The 18,698-nt window shown below is 47.6% G+C and overlaps 1 protein-coding gene across 1 annotated transcript; it reads left to right on the plus strand.

Annotated features, from left to right (window-relative positions):
- Positions 1 to 441: 441 nt before the first annotated feature.
- IL27RA (interleukin 27 receptor subunit alpha) lies at positions 442 to 18,494 on the plus strand. The gene is made up of 14 exons (XM_036241775.1): positions 442 to 520; positions 936 to 1,053; positions 5,025 to 5,182; positions 5,272 to 5,429; positions 8,384 to 8,543; positions 8,643 to 8,716; positions 12,389 to 12,572; positions 12,669 to 12,857; positions 14,668 to 14,769; positions 14,842 to 15,000; positions 16,780 to 16,905; positions 17,301 to 17,394; positions 17,568 to 17,661; positions 17,783 to 18,494. Exons 1-14 carry the CDS (start codon positions 445 to 447, stop codon positions 18,047 to 18,049), a joined length of 1,959 nt encoding a protein of 652 aa, XP_036097668.1. The 5' UTR covers positions 442 to 444; the 3' UTR covers positions 18,050 to 18,494.
- The last annotated feature ends 204 nt before the right edge of the window (positions 18,495 to 18,698 follow it).

The raw sequence follows: 18,698 nt of genomic DNA on the forward strand, positions 1-18,698 counted from the left end.
CTCCAACCCTAGCTGCTGGGGTTCTAAGACTGTGGACCCCAGGGTTAGTGTTGAGACCCCTGGGGTCCTTTCATATTCTGAGGTGGGAGGCTGATAGGGAGACAGATCAAAACCTTCTCCAACCCAACAATAAAAGTTCCAAAGGATTCTACGGAGTGTGTGTATTGTTGGGGAGGGTGTGCTCAGTTTCACCGGAGCAAGGCAGAGCCCTCGGTCCTTCCCCCAGACGCCCTAGGCTGCCTCCTCACTCCCCCTCCCCCGGGGACTTTCCGTCGCAGGGAAGGGGCGGAGACCCCAGCGCAAGGTGCGGAGGCGGCTGGGAGGGGTGGCTTCCCGTCGCCGCTCCGGCGGGGCAGGAGCTGGACGCGCAGAGCAAGGGCCCCGGCGGCGCATCCGCGGGGCCCCAGGAGGGCCCGGCCAGACTGTGGGGGTGCGCGGGACGCCATGAGGGGGGCCTGGGCCGCGCCCTGCCGGCTGCTGCCTCTGCTGTTGCTGCTGTTCCACTGGACAAGTGCCAAGGGTGAGTTCTGGGCGAGTTCGTGTCGGGCGCACTACCGCGCGCTCACCCTTAAAGCGCAAGTCTCCAGGGCGAACCCCAAGTGAATGACAGAGGTCCGAACGCCACTCTGCTTCTCCCTGGGCAGGGACGGGGCGTAGAAAGGAGTGAGGAATGGGAGGTGGGGGATGGAAGTCACAGCCCTGGAGTGGGGTAGGGGTTCTTGGGGTGGTAACAGGATGTGGCTGGTAGAGGGAGGGGAGGAGTTATGCTCAAAGTCTGGTTAGAGTTGCCCAGCGCCCCCTTCCTGCTGCTCACTTCCTAAAGGGACCCCGTCACCCTCCACGATTTTCAGAAGTTGGGGTAATTCAGGTTCTGGGCAGTGCAGGAGCTGGGGAAATTGACCCCCTTCCTTGGGACCCTCACACCACCCTTCCAGGCAGCACTGGGCCCCTGCAGTGCTATGGTGTTGGACCCTTAGGCGACTTGAACTGCTCATGGGAGTCTCTTGGAGACCTGGGAGCACCCTCCACCCTGCACCTCCAGAGCCAGAAGTAGTGAGTACAGTGGGGTGGCTTGGGGAACGTGAGACTTGGGGAGAGGTGGCCTCTCAGGTCCCCGCCTTCTCCTGTTGAGAGGATCCAGGAGCCCTGCCCCACAATCCTCTCCGACTATCATGCCCTTCAGTAATTCCAGGTTCCCTCATTTCCTTGCTGCATGACCCTGGACCAGTCATGACCCATGACTCCTTTGGTTCTTTATCAAATGGCGATAACAGACCTGGCCGGTTTGGCTCCACGGACTGAAAGGTCGTGGGTTCAATTCCCGGAGGCGAGCACATACCTGGGTGGCAGATTCAATCCTGGCCCATGAGGGAGGCAGTCAATCGATCTTCCTCTCTCTCTCTCCCTCTGTTCGATTCTATTTAAAAATCAGTGGAATCCGGTGAAGATTAACAACAACAAGAACAAAAAGCTTGACTGGCGTGGCTCAATGGTTGAGCGTGACCCATGTATCATCAACTGGTTCTATTCCTGATCAGGACACATGCCCAGATTGTGGGTCAAATCCCCAGTGTGGGGCATGCAGGAGGCAGCCAGTTGATGTTCTCGCTCATGGATGTTTCTCTCTTGCTCTTTCCCTTTCTCTCTAAAACCAATAAAGAAAACACACACACACACTACAAATGGTGATAATAAATTAACCTGCCTCCCAGGGTTGGTTCTGAGGGTCCAGTGAGTGAGACATCTGGCATTGAGAATATGCTTAATAATTATAAGCTCTTTTTATTGCTGTGTTGCCTTAGGCAAGTAGTTTAACCACTCTGAGCATATGAAAAGATCACTGGTCTATTGCTGAAAGAGACAATCAGAAAACCTGGTCCTTCCAGGGTCCACAGACCCAGAGGTGACTGCCTTTCCTTCTTGAAGAATCACACCTGGAAACTCAAAGTCACTTCAAATTTGGCTAAGTGAAGGAAGAATAAAAGGGGCCTTAAGGGCTGGCTTTAAAAAAAAAAAAAAAAAAAAAGATGTATTATTGATTTTTAGAGAGAGGAAAAGAGAGGGAGAGAGAGAAACATCAATGTGAGAGTGGAACATAATCAGCTGCCTCCTGCACACCCCCACCAGGGATTGAGCCCTGGGATCGAGCCCACAACTCTGGCATGTGCCATGACTTGGAATTGACAGGCACCCAACCAACTGAGCCACATAGGCAAGGGCTTTTTTTTTTTTTGTCCTCACCCGAGGACATTTTTCCATTTTTTGTTCAGATAGAGTGGGAGGGAGAGAGAGAGAGAGAGAGAAACATCGATGGGAAAGGGTCGCATCGAGTGGTTGCCACCCACACGACCCAACCAGGGCCGGGAACAAACTGCTCTGGACCACAGGCCGATGCTCCAACCGCTGAGCCAAACCAGCCAGGGCTTCTTTTTTTTTTTTTTTTAGTGGTGGTAAGATACACATAAAATTTACCATTTTTTCTCAACCATTTTTAAGAGGAAAGGTCAGTGGCATTAAGTGCATTCACCTTGATGTGCAACCATCATCACTATTCATTTTGAGAAGTGGGACCTAGTTTTCATGGGTAGAGGGTTGGGGAGTAAGAAAAGGTTCTCCTCCCTTTCTTTTTTTTTTTTTTTTGGTACGTGCCCCTAGCCGGAACCAAACCTAGGACTCTCCGGTCCACAGGCCTATGCTCCAACCGCTGAGCCAAACTGGCCAGGGCTCTCCCGTTTTTTTAATAAGGTGAAATTCACATAACATGAAATTCACCATTTTAAAGTAAACAATTCAGTGGCTTTAGTATGTTCACAATATTGTGCAACCACCATCTCTATCTACTGTAGTTCCAAAACATTTCCATTACACCCAAAGGAAGTTCCATTTCCAATAGCAGTCACTCCCCGTTCCCCCTCCTCCAGCCCCTGGCAACCACCAATCTTCTTTCTGTCTCTGTGGATTTGCCTGTTCTGGACATTTCATATCAATGGAATCATATACAATGTATCTTTTTGTCTGGTTTCTTTAATTGAGCATAATGTTTCTAGGGTTTATTCACATTGTAGCACATATCAGGACTTCATTCCTCTTTATGGTGGAGTAATATTCTATTTTGTTCATTCATCTTTTTGTCGATGGACATTTGGGTTGTTTTCACCTTTTGGTGATTGTGACTAGTGCTACTATGAACATGTGTGTACAAATTGTTGAGTCTGTTTTCAGTTCTCTTGGGTATATTTTAGGAGTGGAATTGCTGTTATATGGCAGTTCTGTGTTTAACTTTTTTAAAAAATATATATATATATATTTTTAACTAAATTTTTTTTTCTTTATTGATTTTAGAGAGAAAGAAACATCAGTGAGAGAGAACATTGATTGGTGGCCTCCTGCATGCTCCCCACTGGGGATTTGGCCCATAACCTGGGCATGTTCCCTGACTGGGAATCAAACTGGTGACCTCTTGGTGCATGGGTTGACACTCAACTACTGAGCCACACCGGCCAGACATGTGTTTAATGTTTTGAGGAACCACCAAACTTTTTTACAGCAGCTGCAACCTTTTACGTTTCCACCAATGTATAAGCAATGCATAGGGCTCTAATTTCTCCACATCTTCACCAACACTTGTGTTTTTGTTTTTTAAATATTTTTTCTTTATTGATTTCAGAAAGAGAAGAAGGGAAGGGGAGAGAGAAAGAGACAGAAACATTGATGAGAGAGAACATCAGTTGGCTGCCTCCTGCATGCCACTGGGGATTGGGCCCACAACCTGGGCATGTGCTCCATCGACCAGGAACCGAACCAGCGACCTCCTGGTTCATGGGTTGACACTCAATCACCGAGCCACACCGGCCGGGCTGTTTTTGTTTTTATGAGGGCCTTGTTTTGCGCCTTTGAAATCTAGTTCTTGGGAAGTTCCGCAGTTCTGTCTCTCTCACCCACTGATCCATCTGCAAACCTTGCTGACCCCACCTTCAGTGCTATCCAGAATCCGGCATTCCCTACTTCCTCAGCACCCACCCTGGCTCAGCTCCCATCATTGCTGACCTGGACAGTGCAGTCACCTCCTCTCTGGTTTCCACCCTTAACCCCACAGTCTCTTCTCTGCCATAGCATCCAGAGGGCATGTGTGAACACCTGAGTCAGGACATGTTCCTCCTCTGCTCACAGCCTTTCAGGATTTTTACTCACTCAGGGTAAAAGTCATTCTGTCCTGTGGCCCATCAGGACCAGCACAATCTGCTTGTCACCTCCCTGCCCTTACCACCCTCCCACTCTCCAGCCACACAGGCCTCCTCCTCGCTCTTCTTCAAACACACTAGGCAGTTGACCCCAGGGTCTTTGTACTGGCTGTCTTCCTAAAATATTCTTCCCCAGGTACTGCATGGCTCCACCCTCACGTCCTTCAGGACTTTATTTAAATATCTCCTTGTCTGAGAGATCTTTTCTGACTATTCTCCCTAAAACAGCAGTCAGTCCTCACCCCATCACCATACTGCATCCTCTTCATGCTGCTTGATTCTTCTTTATATCACTTATATCATCATCAATTATATATTTGTTTTTCATCTGCCTTCCCCCACTGGAACACCAGCTCCAGAGAGTGGACTCTTGCCTGCCTTTATTATAGTCCTATTCTCAGTTTCTACAATAGGGCCTGGCACAATATATGTTTGCTGACTGAATAGTTGCATAGACATAAATGTGCATATATATAGTAGGTGTTCAATAAATACAATAACTGATGTTCACATATGTATTAAGCACTCAGTGTTGTTCTAAACACATTCCATTTATTATCACATTGGTTCCCCTCCTCTATTCAGCCCTTTCAGCAGGTGCTTTTATTGCCCTCACTTTGTAGATAAAGAAACTGAGGCACAGAGAATTTAAGTTGCTTGTCAAGGTCATACAGCTCTAAAACAGTAGAGCTGGGATTTGAACCCAGATAGAGCAGTTGTTACTTTGACTTGGGCCCAGCCCTATGTACACCTTCCCCCTAATTCCTCCATCTCTCCTCAAAGTCATTCCAACAGAACCTGGACTGTGGCAGTGCCTGCTGGTCAGAGCTGGGTGACCATCCCAAGGGAACAGTTCACCACATCTGATGAACTCCTTATCTGGGGGACCAAGGCCAGCCAGCCTCTCTGGCTCCCAGTATTCGTGAATCTGGAGACACAAAGTAACAGGCAGGAGGGTGGGTTGCTATCTGGGTGGGGTTGGTGGTTCCTGGAAGCTCTGACTCAATGCACCCTGGCTTCCCCTCCTCAGTGAAGCCAGAAGCCCCCCAACTGGACCCTGATGTGGACTTTTCAGAGGATGACTCCCTGGAGGCCACTATCCAATGGTCCCCACCTGCCTGGCCACCCCATAAGGTCCTGGTCTGCCAGTTCCACTACCGAAGATGCCAGCAGATGGCTTGGACCCTGGTGAGTGTCTAAGTTGCTTCCCCCCCCGCCCTGTTTGGGGCATCATCCCCAAATCAGAGACCACACCTAGAGCACATTTCTCACCTGCCCCTGGAATCTGTCTGTATCCCACACAGAAGACATGCACATGTATTATATTCTTCAAATAAAAAATTACTACCCCCAACAAAACCTATAAATTTCTTGCATTCTCAATCCAAATTCCACTTGGGATTTCTGAGAAACAGTAAACTTCTTATAACATTTTTTGTGAATAAATAAAAGTACTCAAACAGCTTATGTTAACCTTAAAATAAGAATAAGTTTAAGAACACTGCCCTAGCTGGTTTGGCTCAGCTATTAGAGCATCTGCCTGTGGACCAAAGGATCACGAGTTCAATTCCAATCAAGGGCCCACACCTGGGTTTCAGGTCTGATCCCTAGCCCCAGTCAGGGTCACGTGGGAGGCAAGCAATGTATCTCTCGCATATCAATGTTTTTCTCTCTCCTTCTCTCCCTTCCACTCTTTATAAAAAAATCAATGGAAAGATATCCTCGGATAAAGATTGAAAGAAAGAAAAAAAAAAAGAGTGAGAGCACTTAGTGTTATTATACAATGAGGAGCAGGGCCTGGTTCTCAGTAAACACTCAAAAAGAATTAATAAAAGCAGCTGAGCCTGGCCAGTGTGGCTCAGTGGTTGAACATCGACCCATGCACCAAGAGGTCACCGGTTCGATTCCCAGTCAGGGCACATGCCCAGGTTGTGGGCCCAATCCCTAGTAGGGGGCATGCAGGAGGTGGCCAGTCGATGTTCTCTCTCCTCGATGTTTCTCTCTCTCAAAATCAATAAAGAAAAAAAAAATTTTTAACTAAAAAAATATATATATAAATAAAATAAAAGCAGCTAACATTTCTAAGACCTACCAAGCATTAGGTCCCAGGCTAAGCAATCAGCATGGATTATTTTGACAAGACCTCCCAACCTCCCTACCTAACAGGTGCTTTTAAAATGTGTATTTTATAGTTAGGGAAGCTGAACCTCAGAGAAGTTAAACAACTTTCCCAAGCTCACACAGCAAGAAAGTGGAAGACAACCCAGGGCAATGAAGCCCAGAAGGAGTTGGGGGACCTGCCTATGCACTATAAGAGCACACCCCAGAAGCTGTATATACCATTTTGGTTCACATTTCATTGGCCAGAATATAGTCACATGGTCTCACCTTGTTGCAAAGGCCTCTAGGAAATGTAGTTTTTATTCTTTTTTGTTGTTAATCTTCACCCAAGGATATTTTTCCATCGATTTTTGATAGAGTAGAAGGAGGGGAGAGAGAGAAAAAAACAAAACAAAATGATTTGAGAGTTGCATATTGATTGGTTGCCCCTGGTATGACCCCAGCCAGGGCTGGGGATCGAATCTGCAACCCAAGTATGCACCCTTGACCAGGAATCAAACCCTTGACCCTTTGGTCCTTGGGCTGATACTTTAACTACTGAGCAAAAATGGCCAGGGCTAGTCTTTATTCTTCATAGTCATGCTTCCAACTAATACTGGGAGGTTGTATTTCCACAGGAAGAAAGGGAGAATGGATATTGCGGGTATCCAATTTATCTTTAGATAGAGTGGGAGGGAGGGAGGGAGAGAGAGAGAGACAGAGAGGGAGAGAGAGAGAGAAACAATGATGTGAGAGACACATTGACTGGTTGCCTCCCTCACAACCCGGACCAGAGCCAGGGCCCGAACTTCAACTGAGGTATGTGCCCTTGACTGGAATTGAACCTGCAATTCTTTGGTCCATGGGCCAATGATCCGATCGCTAAGCCAGACTGGCCTGGGCAACACAGCTTTTGATGCAAAACACAATATAGAGCAGAGTTGTTACTGTGATTATTCATGCAATTCAGAGCAATGCTGAGATGCAAACTTTGCAATCTGACTGCCTGGGTACAAATCTCTACTCCTGCACTCATCAGCTCTGTGACGTTGGGCAAGTCACTTCCTCTTTCTGGACCTCACTTTTCCTAACCTGTAAAATGAGGATAATAATAGAACTTACTACCTACTGCCATGCTTGGCACATAGGGCCAATTTTTTATTTTATTTTAAAGAATACTTTATTCATTTTTAGAGAGAGGAAGGGAGAAGGAGAGAGAGAGAGAGAAATATCCATGTGAGAGTGTAACATCGATCAGCTACTTCCGGCATGCCCCCTGCTGGGTATTGAGCCCCTGCAACCTGTGCATGTGCTTTGACTGGAATCAAACCTGCAACCTTTCTTTCTTTTCTTTCTTTCTTTTTTTTTAATTTTCACCCGAGGACATTTTTGCATTTATCTTCAGACAGAGTGGGAGGGAGAGAGGGAGGAAGAGAGAGAGAGAAGAGAGAAACATTGACGTGAGACACATCAAGTGGTTGCCATCCACACGACCCCAACCGGAGCCGGGGGCAAACCGCAACTGAGGTACATGCCCTTAGTAGGAACTGAACCCGGGTCTCTCTGGACCACGGGCCGATGCTCTAACTGCTGAGCCAAACTGGCCAGGGCAATCCTGCAACATTTCAGTACATGGGACAATGCCCAACCAACTGAACCATATGAGCCAGGGCAGGGACCAGTTTTAAAACCACAAGTCCAATGTCTTGGAAACCCTCTCCATCCCAGGTAAAGCAGGATAGTTGGCCACCTAATGACATATACGATCAAGTATTGTTGCCCAGTTGGTGTGGCTCAATGGTTGAGCGTCGATCCGTGCACCAAGAGGTCACCAGTTCAATTCCTGATCAGGGCACATACCCATGTTGTAGGCCCAATCCCTAGTGGGGGCATGCAGGAGGTGGCCAGTCGATGTTCTGTCTCATCAATGTTTCTATCTCTCCCTCTCCCTTCCTTTCTAAAATCAATAAAGAAAAAAAAAAAAAGATCAAGTACTGTCAAGTCAGCCCTCAGCCTCATTGCTGTCTCCTGTTTCTCCCCAGCTGGAAAGAGAACTGAAGTCCATACCCCTGGCCCCTGTTGAGATCCAGGACCTAGAGCTAGCCACTGGCTATGAGGTGTCTGGCCGCTGCCGAATGGAGAAAGAAGAAAATCTGTGGGGCGAGTGGAGTCCCATTCTGTCCTTCCAGACACTGCCCTCTGGTAAGGATCTCCTGGCTTACCCCTATACCTTTGTTGCCTCTCCTGGAAGTCTGTCTATTCATGTCCCTTTCATTTGTGCTCCTTCCTCATCCTCGGCAGCTCCAAAAGATGTCTGGATATCGGGGAACCTCTGTGGGACACAAAATGGACAGAAATCCCTGCTTCTGTGGAAGGTAAGTTGTGGGGACCATTTAGATTTCTCTGCATGTGTTAGGAAACCCCCAAGTAACAAGGATGTAAAGAAGATAGAGGTACTGTACTGCTCTCTTTATTTATTTTTTCCCTATTTATCAGTAGATAGAGTGGGAGGGAGTGAGAGAGAGACAGAACATCGATGTGAAAGAGCCACATTGACTGGTTGCCTCCTGCATGACCCGACCAGGGTCAGGGACAAACCGCAACCAAGGTATGTAGCCTTGACCGGAATCAAACCTGCGACTTATTGATCTGCCAGCCGACGCTCTAACCACTGAGCCAAACCAGCCAGGGCTGTACTGTTCTCTTGAGGTTGCTTCAAGGCCTAAAGGAAGGGAATGCTCAGAGAGGTCCTGGTACAGGGCTAGGCCTAGAGTATGCCTTCACCATCTGGGAGCTCTAAGCTAGGCATGAAAATGGGTGCATGTGTTCTAGGCAGGGGAGACAACAGGTGCAACGGTTTGGAACCAAAACTAGGCTCAGCTCTACAAAATACAGCACAGTGTGCTAAGGGCTTGGATGCTCATATCAAAAGGGCATTATGAGATGACAAAGGGTATGAGAGTCCTCAATGATCCAAATGTGTTTAGTACCTACTATGTTCCAGGTATTGCTAGGCCCTGGCTAACAATAAATATGGCAAGGAACAAAACAACAGGGCTCATATCTTCTTGAGCCACACAATCTAATATCATTATTTTTAACCATTACATAATACTTATAGAGCCCCTACAACGTGCCAGGGCCTAGCCTACACACTTTTTTATATTAATTAACTTTTAGATGAGAAAAATGAGACACAGAAAGATTGCCCTAACCACACAACTAGTAAGTGGCAGAGCTGAGATCACTGGCCTTCAAACAGAAATTTACAGCCTCGGTATCTCTGTTGTGCAACACATACTTGGTAATGCCCCTTTACTATACTGAATAAAATACCTAGATAATATAACCCATGTATACATATGTTGTTTTAATTTTTTTTCTTTATTGATTTTAGAGAGAGAGAAAGGGAGAGGGAGAGAGAAATAGAAACATCAATGAGAGAGAACATTGTATGTTTTAAAAATATATATAACACAGTGTTCTCATTGTAACATTCAGTAGAAAATAAAGGAGAAACCAGGTTCTATGTAATGGCAAAAAATTTAGTTCACCAGGATGACCTAAGAGTCATCCTGAATTTACTTAATAACACGACTTTAAAATATAGAAAATGAACATTAACAGAACTACAGGGGAAGTGTATGAATTCCCAGCTTTTGTGAGAGATTTTAACACACGGCTCTCAATAATTTTACAACTAACAGATGGAAAATAAATCAAGATCTTAGACTATATAAACCTGTGATTAACAAATAATCTAATGGACTCACTAAAATAAACTCAGAATATGCATTCTTTCAATATACAAACAGGACATTTACCAAAGTCAGCCACATGCCATGCCATAGAGTCAATTTCCAGGGACTTCAAAGGGGTAAAGTGATTCAAGGCACATTAAAAAATTCTCTGGCCCTGGCCGGTTTGGGTCAGCGGTTGGAGCGTTGGCCTGCGGTACAGAGAGACCCGGGTTCGGTTCCCGCTAAGGGCACGTACCTCGGTTGCAGTTTGTCCTCGGCCCTGGTTGGTTGTGCGGGTAGCAGCCACTCGATGTGTCCCTTCACATCGATGTTTCTCTCTCTCTTCCTCTCTCTCCCTCCCACTCTATCTGAACAAAAAATGGAAAAATGTCCTCAGGTGAGGATAAAAAAAAAAAAAAAAAATTCTCTGATTTTTCTGGCTGGCTGGCTCAGTTGGGTTGGAGTATCGTCCTGTGCACCTAAAGGTTGCGGGTTTGATTCCTGGTCAGGGCACATACCTAGGTTGTGTGTTTGATCCCTGGGGTGCGTACAGGAGGCAACAAATGTTTCTTTCTCACGTCAATGTTTCTCTCTTTCTCTCTCTCTAAAAATCAATAAAAATATATCCTCAGGTGAAGATTAAAAAACAAAAATTCTCACCTGGTCAGTGTGGCTCAGTGGATTGAGTGTTGTTCCATGGACTGAGATCCTGGTTCAGTTCCTGGTCAGGGCACATGCCGGGGTTGCGAGTTCAAGCCCCAGTAGGGGGCATGCAAGAGGCAGCTGATTGATGTTTCTCTCTCACATCGATATTTCTATCTCTTTCTCCCTTCCTCTCTATCAAAAAATTCAATAACAGCCTTGGTCGGTTTGGCTCAGTGGTTAGAGTGTCAGCCTGCGGTCCAGAGAGACCCGGGTTCGGTTCCCACTAAAGGCAGGTACCTCGGTTGCAGTTTGTCCCCAGCCCTGGTTGGGTCGTGCGGGTGGCAACAACTTGATGTGTCACTTTCACGTCGATGTTTCTCTCCCTCTCCCTCTCCCTCTCCCTCTCCCTCTCCCTCTCCCTCTCCCTCTCCCTCTCCCCTCTCCTCTCCTCTCCCTCTCTCTCCCTCTCCCTCTCCCCTCCCTCTCCCTCTACTCTCCTCACCCTCTCCCCTCCTTCTCCCTCTCCCCTCCCCCTCCCTCTCCCCTCCCCCTCCCTCTCCCTCCCTCTCCCTCTCCCTCTCCCCTCCCTCTCCTCTCCCTCTGCCCCTCCCTCTCCCTCTCCCTCCCCCTCCCTCTCCTCTCCCTCTCTCTCCCTCTCCCTCTCCCCCTCTCCCCCTCTCCCCCTCTCCCTCCCGCTCCCTCTCCCTCTCCCTCTCCCTCTCCCTCCCTCTCCTCTCCCTCTCCCTCTCCCTCTCCCTCTCCCTCTCCCTCTCCCTCTCCCTCTCCCTCTCCCTCTCCCTCTCCCTCTCCCTCTCCCTCTCCCTCTCCCTCTCCTCTCCTCTCCCTCTCCCTCTCCCTCTCCCTCTCCCTCTCCCTCTCCTTTTCCCTCTTCCTTTGCCTCCCTCCCACTCTATCTGAACAAAAAATGGGAAAATGTCCTTGGGTGAGGATAAAAAACAAAACAAAAAAAATAATAACATTATTTTTTAAAATTCTCTGTTCAAAATACAGATAAAAACTGCCTAGAAAGTCCCCGTATGTTCTGGATATTTAAAAATATTCAAAAGTCATAAGGGCCATGGACAGTTTTTTTAGTCTAGGACAGTGTGGCATCCCTAACTTTTGCCCATCAAATACCAATCATTGAGGCAACCAAACATTCTCACATTTCCCCAAATCCCTGTGGAGGGTATCATCCTCTTTACTATATATAACCACTCCTCTGTACAACAGTGGGCATTCTGAATGAAATCCCGAGGAGCTGTACAATACAAACTAGGGTGAGGTGAGTGAGGCAGAGTTGTGTACATGTGCAGGGTCAGATCCTGTCTTTACTTAAAATATTGACATTTTGCTGGTTATGGGGGGTTTTGCATTAATTTTGATTAAATAATTATTGATCTTGATTATTGAATTGTTTTCATCCTCCCCTTTATATTTTACACCCAAGATAGGTGCCTCACTCCCCTCACCCTCATCCTGGCCTTGGAATCGTATTCTAATCCCACTCTGTGTTAAGCCCCTCAGACACTCTGTTTCTTCATCTGTAAAGTGTGGGGCCAACAAACATATTTCACTGACTAGTTTGTCAAGTGATCACACTGAGACACACAGTATCTGCTAAATGGGAGATAGTAACCCCTTCTTTTCCTCATCCCACAGGCCCCAGGGCACTGTGTGCAGGTGAGCTATAGACTCTGGTTCCAAGTAAAAGGTCAGGAGCTGATCCTCCAGGAGGCTCCCTGCTGTAGCTTCTCCATCCCAACCCAGGCAGAGTGGGTTGCTGTGTCTGCCATCAATGCCACAAGCTGGGAGCCTCTCACCAACCTTTCTCTCGTCTGCTTGGGTAAGAGGATGTGAACTTCCTCCATAAGTGCCCCGGAAGTGCTCAGGAGGGGGCCTCCTGCGTGGGCAGATGAGACTTCTCCTTCTTGCCCTTTAGGTTCAGACTCTGCCCCCCATGGCGTGGTGGTCAGCAGCATTGCTGGGAGCACGGAGCTGCTGGTGACTTGGCAACAGGGGTCCGGGGAGCCGCAGGAGCATGTAGTGGACTGGGCTCAAGACGGGGCGCCCCTGGAGAACCTCAAATGGGTCCGGCTTCCCCCTGGGAACCTCAGTGCTCTGTTGCCAGGTGAGGCTCTGGTACACCTGGGCTCCCCTCCCCGCTGGTGGAGAGCAGACTGCTGGGTGGGTGTGCAGGAAAGAGTGTTTTGTTTAAGTATCATTAATTCATTGACCACCCACTGTGTGCCAGCTTCTGTCCTAGACACCGGTACACAGTGATGGCAGCTGATGTCTATTGGTATTTACCATAAGCATTAAACATTTAAACTTCCTTATAAAATAGGTTTCTGCTATTGTCATGCTAGATTTACGGATGACAAGAAAGGCCCAGGATGATTAAGCAACTTGCCTGAGGCTTCACAGCAAGTAGGTGGTAGAAACCAGGATTTAAATGACATAGTCCACTCCTGAAGCTAAACCCCGAGCCATCACTCCACTCCCTTCTCAGCAACATTCTTATGGGGTGGGCAGCCAATGAAACAAAAGCAAGTACTTATAATGTAATTGGGGGAAAATAAATCAGTGTAAGGGTAAGGAGGGAGAGTCGCTGTTTTAGAAAGAAAGGTTAGGAAAGGCCTCTTTGGGAAAGTGGCATTTGAGCTAAGGCCTAAAGGAGGTGAGAACGGGAGCTGTAAGGACGTCTGAGAAAAAAAGAGGAAACAGATAGTGCAAAGGTCCTGAGGCAGGAATGTATTCGATGTGTTAGACTCAGTAAGAAGGCCAGTATGGCAGGAGTGGAATGAGTGAGGGAGAGAGTGAGAGGAGATGAAAGCAGGAAAGTAATGGGGGCAGAGTGAGCAGGGTCTTATGGACCACAGGGAGGACTTTACTTGGCCTTTTATTCTGAGTGAGGTGGGAGCCACAGAAGATTTTGAACAGAGGAGGGACCTGACTCAGGTGTTCACAGGCATCTTCTGAATGATGTGGAGGGAGGAACAGACTGAGTTGGGAGGAGGGGGTCCTGGAAGCTGAGAGAAGGAACTGTATAGGTTTAGGCCAGAGATAATGAGGGCTGGACCAGATGGAGACTGAGGAGGGGAGAGAAGCAAGCAGGTTCTGGTTGGGAAGTCTTGGAGCAGAATTTTGGGGACCCATTTGACACGTTTACATCCAAGAGGCTTACCCAAGTGGGGTTGTGCAGGAGACTGTCAAATGCTCAGATCCTGGGCTCAGCAATGCATTCTGACCCTGAGCTTGACATTGGAGAGGCCTTCCTTGTGGTTAAGAACTTGGTATTGAATGAGAAATGTAGGACAGAGTCCTGAGGCCCATAAATAGATATGGACAAAAGAAGAGGAGCCCCAATTCTGGAAAATTCCCAGTTGGGAAAGGCCATGCAGCAGTAGTAGTTTTGAGGAGGGACTTCAGGAACCTCACTTATCCGTGATGGGTGGTGTCAGGCCCCCCATCCCAACTTCCAGCATTTCCTGGCCTGAGATCTGTTTCTGGTCCCTGAATCATTTTGCCTGCCTGGGCAGAAGGCTAGAAGTGCAGGGGTTTAGATGCTTCAGGTTCAGCCCTGACCATTGAGAAATAAGGATGGATAAATACCCCAGCTCCTTCCTTGAGCCTGGAATCGGTCTCAGGCACTGCTCTCTGCTGCCTCCCAAAGGTCACCAACGAGAGTGAACCTCCATTACCCACACCGGGGACTTTTTTTTTAATGCAGTTTACTGGCTGCTTTTCCTTCTCTGTTTTGCTTCCCTACGGCCCTCTGGGAGTTTTCTGGGGTTACTTACCAGATAAATGACTTACAGCCAGGTCTTGATTTCAGCATGTCCTTCTGGAGACCCAAAAGAAGGCTCCTATTATGTAGGAAATTAGGGGAAGGAGGAGCCAACTCAAACTGGTCTTTGCTCCTCCCCCCTCCCCAACAGGGAATTTTGAAGGAGGGGTGCCCTACCGAATCACAGTGACTGCGGTCTCTCCAGAGGGCTTGTATCCTGCCCCCTCAGTCTGGAGGTTCAGAGAGGAGCTAGGTAAGCGTTGGGGCTGGAGGATGGAGGGTCCTGGAACCCTGGCAGACCTTGACTAATTGGCTTTCTCCCCAGCACCTTTAGTGGGGCCAGCGCTTTGGCGACTCCAGGATGTCCCCCCAGGAACCCCCACCATAGCGTGGGGAGAAGTCCCAAGGCACCAACTTCGGGGCCATCTCACCCACTACACTTTGTGTGCACAGAGTGGGACCAGGCCTTCTGTCTGCATGAATGGTGAGTTTTTCTGCCTCCTGCCCCCTGCTCCCAGCCCCCACAAGACCCACCCATCAGTCTGCCTCACCTCTTGTCCTCAGATGAGCCCCTTTGGTTCCTTCTCAGCCCTTGGGAGAACACATGATGTCATCAATTCCCTAGTGGACAATAATCCTGGTGGCTCTCAATGTAATGGACTGTCATCTGGCCATTAAAAATAAAGACTCCAATCTATATTTATTGACATTGAAAGATGCCTGTCATATTTTATTAAGATAAAAAGATTTAAAACTCTGGGATGGTTCCATTTTTGTAAAATAAAACCAGCATTGAGCAAAGCAGAAGCAGAAATATGAAAATAAATTTCCCTCAATGTCAACAGGATTGTAGGATTATGTATGATTTTTATTTCTTTTTCATACTTTTGAGTATTGGCTAAATTTTTATTCTGGGCACAAATTCCTTTAAAAAATATATTTAATATCCCCCCCTTTTTTTCTAATTACAAAAACTATCTCTGCTTGTTACAAAATCTGATACAATATCATCAAGAATATCAACATTTTCATCATTTCACAGATACTGACAACACAGCTCCCAGGTTTTTCTATGTGTATGTTAACAGATAGGAGTTGGTTTTTGAAGATTTTTAACTTTTTAAAAATTTTATTAAAATTTCAAGCACATGTAAAAGTAGGGAGAATATAACAAACCCTGGTGTGTCCAGCACCCAGCTTCAGTAGTTACCTACATTTTGCCAACCTTGTTTCAATTTACCCCCTACACATTTTTCCCCAGAGTCTTTGGTGTAATTTCACCCCTAAATACATCAGTACTTCATATTTGTCCTTAATTAATAAAGTCTATTTTTAATATGTTTTTATTGATTTTTTTTAGAGAGAGAGGAAGGGGGAGAGAGAAATAGAAACATAGATGTGAGAGATACGCCATGAGCTGCCTCCTGCATGCCCCCTACTGGGGATGGAGCCTGCAACCCAGGGCATGTACCCTGACTGGGAATCGATCCGGGACCTCTCAGTCCATGGAATGACACTCAATCCACTGAGCCACACTGGCCAGGTGATAAAGCCTACTTTTTAACATAAAACAGGACATGTTATAGGCCATAGTTTGGCCCATGAGCCTTATGACCGTGATGTTTTGCAACTTTCTTTTTTTTACCTGATGACTTTGCTTGGACATCTTTCTTTGGTAATATATCTTGATCCCTGTTCATGTTTCCTATAATCCTATAATAAACCAAAAAGCTACTTCTTTTGGCTTTTAAACAAAAAAGAGCAATTCAGTAAAAAAGTAAACAAAAAGCTCTGGCAGGTACAAATATCTCTTCTGGGTCTAAGGGGTCTCTCTCTACTGGGTTCTGTGCAAATGAGTGATATGATACTCATTTGTTTTTGTTTATTCAAGTCGCTGTCATTTTTAGTGCTTTCTACATGCCAGGCTGATCCAGGTGCTGGGAATATGGCCCTTGAGGGGCTAACTTTCTAATAGAGGACACACAGGCATAGATAAAATAAATAATATCTAACCAGTGTGTCAGATGGTGAGAAGTGCTGGGTAGAGAATGAAGCAGGGAAGATGGATTGTGAAGGAGGTGCAATTTTATATATGCTGGGGTGAGGGAAGTCCTCCTTGAGGAGGCAACAATTGTGCAAAGACCTGAAGAAGAGAGTCCTGTGGATGTCTGGGGGAGAGTGTTGCAGACAAAGAGAAAGCACATACAAAGGTCCTGAGGTAGGACTTGACTGCCTCCCCAATCTTTCTGGGTTTGTCCTTCAGTGAGTGGCAGCGTCCAGAAAATCACCCTGCCCAACCTTCCCTGGAGTCCCTGTGAGCTGTGGATGATGGCGTCCACAATAGCAGGACAGGGCCCACCTGGTCCCAGCCTCTGGCTTCATCTACCAGGTAGGGGCTGGGGTGGCACAGCCATAGTAGGGGGCCTGCTCCATTTGAAGAGGCTATGGAATGATTCTCTGGGCTTCAGTGACCGGGCAGTCTTTTGATTTTGGTGGGGGTCATTTCTGATGATGCATTTTGATTCTGCTAAATACTGCTGTGGGTTATCAGGCAATGTGTGTCTCTGACCATTTTACCCACCCCTGACCTTGACCTCTCACTGATGATTGCTATGTTCACAAGCCCCACTCCCACCCCAGGATCTTCCCCACCCATTGCCCCTACTCATTTTCAAAAGCCCTGACCACTTATCTGCCTCTCTCACCCAAGCCCGGCACATCAATAAGTCTTAACTGACCCCTTCCCCCTCCTGGTGCTAACTGTCTTCTGCCCCTCTCCCCTAGATAATACCCTAAAGTTGGACATTCTGTCAGGTATCCTTCTCCTGTGGGGCTTGATCCTGATGGGCTGTTGCATGAGCCTAGCCACTTCTAGAAGGTGAGGCAATCAGACATGTGGATCTCTGCCCAGTGGGAAGGGCAGCTGGGCAATAGCTGAACTTCCAGAGTGAGGGGACAGCCCAGGGTTCTTTGACATTCCTGGACCCTGCAACCTGGGCATGGGTATTCAGCCACCTGGATTCCCTTCCCTGACTCTTACCTTCTTGCCAGGTGCCTCCACCTATGGTACAAGGTACTGCCCCATTGGGTCTGGGAGAAGGTCCCCGATCCTGCCAACAGTAATTCTAGCCCGCCCCATGTAGAGGTGAGCAAAAAGACCGGCTTGTCAGGAACCTCCAGGGGGTTGGGGAATGCTGGGACAGTGGGAAGTAGGTGGGAACATTGAGGGGGAATGGGGTCATAATCTCAGCCTCTTCTCTTCCCAGGAGGTACCCCAGGCCCAGCCCCCAGGGGACTTGCCTATCCTGGAAGTGGAGGAGATGGAGCTGCTACCAGTTACAGAACCCCTCCAGACCTCCCCCCGGCTTGATTCTGGGTATGAGAAACACTTCCTGCCCACACCTGAGGAGCTGGGCCTTGTGGGGCCCCTGTCCTCAGGGCCCAGGTTTTGGCCTGAACTGATTCCAGGCCAGGAGAGGAGTGCTTATTTGACAGCTGAAGACAGACTCAGGGAGACTGAGCCACTTGCCTGAGGATACCCAGCCAGAAAGAGCTGAGATTGAAAGACTCCTACAGAGAAGGGCCTGGCCATATAGGGAATGTATGGATAGATGAGGGAACAAAGGAAAATACACAAAATCGAGAGTGGCAGTCACCTCCCCAAATCTGTCCTGCTGCTGTAACAGAACTGTAACTGGGTGCACTCCCAGCCTCCCTTGCAGCTAGGTGTGGCCATGTATGGAGTTCTCACCAGTGTAATGTGAGTAGAATTGACTTGTGCCAAAGCTGGTGCTGGATGGGGCTCCCTCATATTCTCTTCCCTTTTCCATGAGCTGGAAAAATGTCAGTGTGCCCATAATTTAGCTCTAGCCAGACCCAAGGGAAGGGTGGGAACAAGAAATGGAAAGGAACTTGAATCCCCAAGTGACTTCATAGATCAGAGCCACCCAGAGAAATAAACTTATACTTTTATAGCTACTGTAGCTTGAGATCTTTTGTTACAGCAGCTGCACCTACACATTCACTGACTCATCATCTTTTGATTCTAGCCAAGTGAAGCCCTCAGTTTCCCACCAGGAGATGGCAAGGTGGTTCTGTGCCAAAAACACCCATATTCAAACTGTCCCAGTGCTTTAACATTTTATTTTCAAGTATAAAGGCTTAGTCAGAGAAGGGGGCCAG

This window comes from Molossus molossus, unplaced genomic scaffold (genome assembly GCF_014108415.1).
Source record: "Molossus molossus isolate mMolMol1 unplaced genomic scaffold, mMolMol1.p scaffold_m16_p_4, whole genome shotgun sequence".
In the NCBI taxonomy this organism is placed as follows: Eukaryota; Metazoa; Chordata; class Mammalia; order Chiroptera; family Molossidae; genus Molossus; species Molossus molossus.

Bases quoted from the DNA above. Each gene is read 5' to 3' on its own strand.
- IL27RA (XM_036241775.1), top strand. From the start codon at position 445: ATGAGGGGGGCCTGGGCCGCGCCCTGCCGGCTGCTGCCTCTGCTGTTG. The intron at 1,054-5,024 runs GTGAGTACAGTG...CTCTCCTCAAAG, and splicing joins CACCTCCAGAGCCAGAAGTA to TCATTCCAACAGAACCTGGA. The intron at 5,430-8,383 runs GTGAGTGTCTAA...GTTTCTCCCCAG, and splicing joins AGCAGATGGCTTGGACCCTG to CTGGAAAGAGAACTGAAGTC.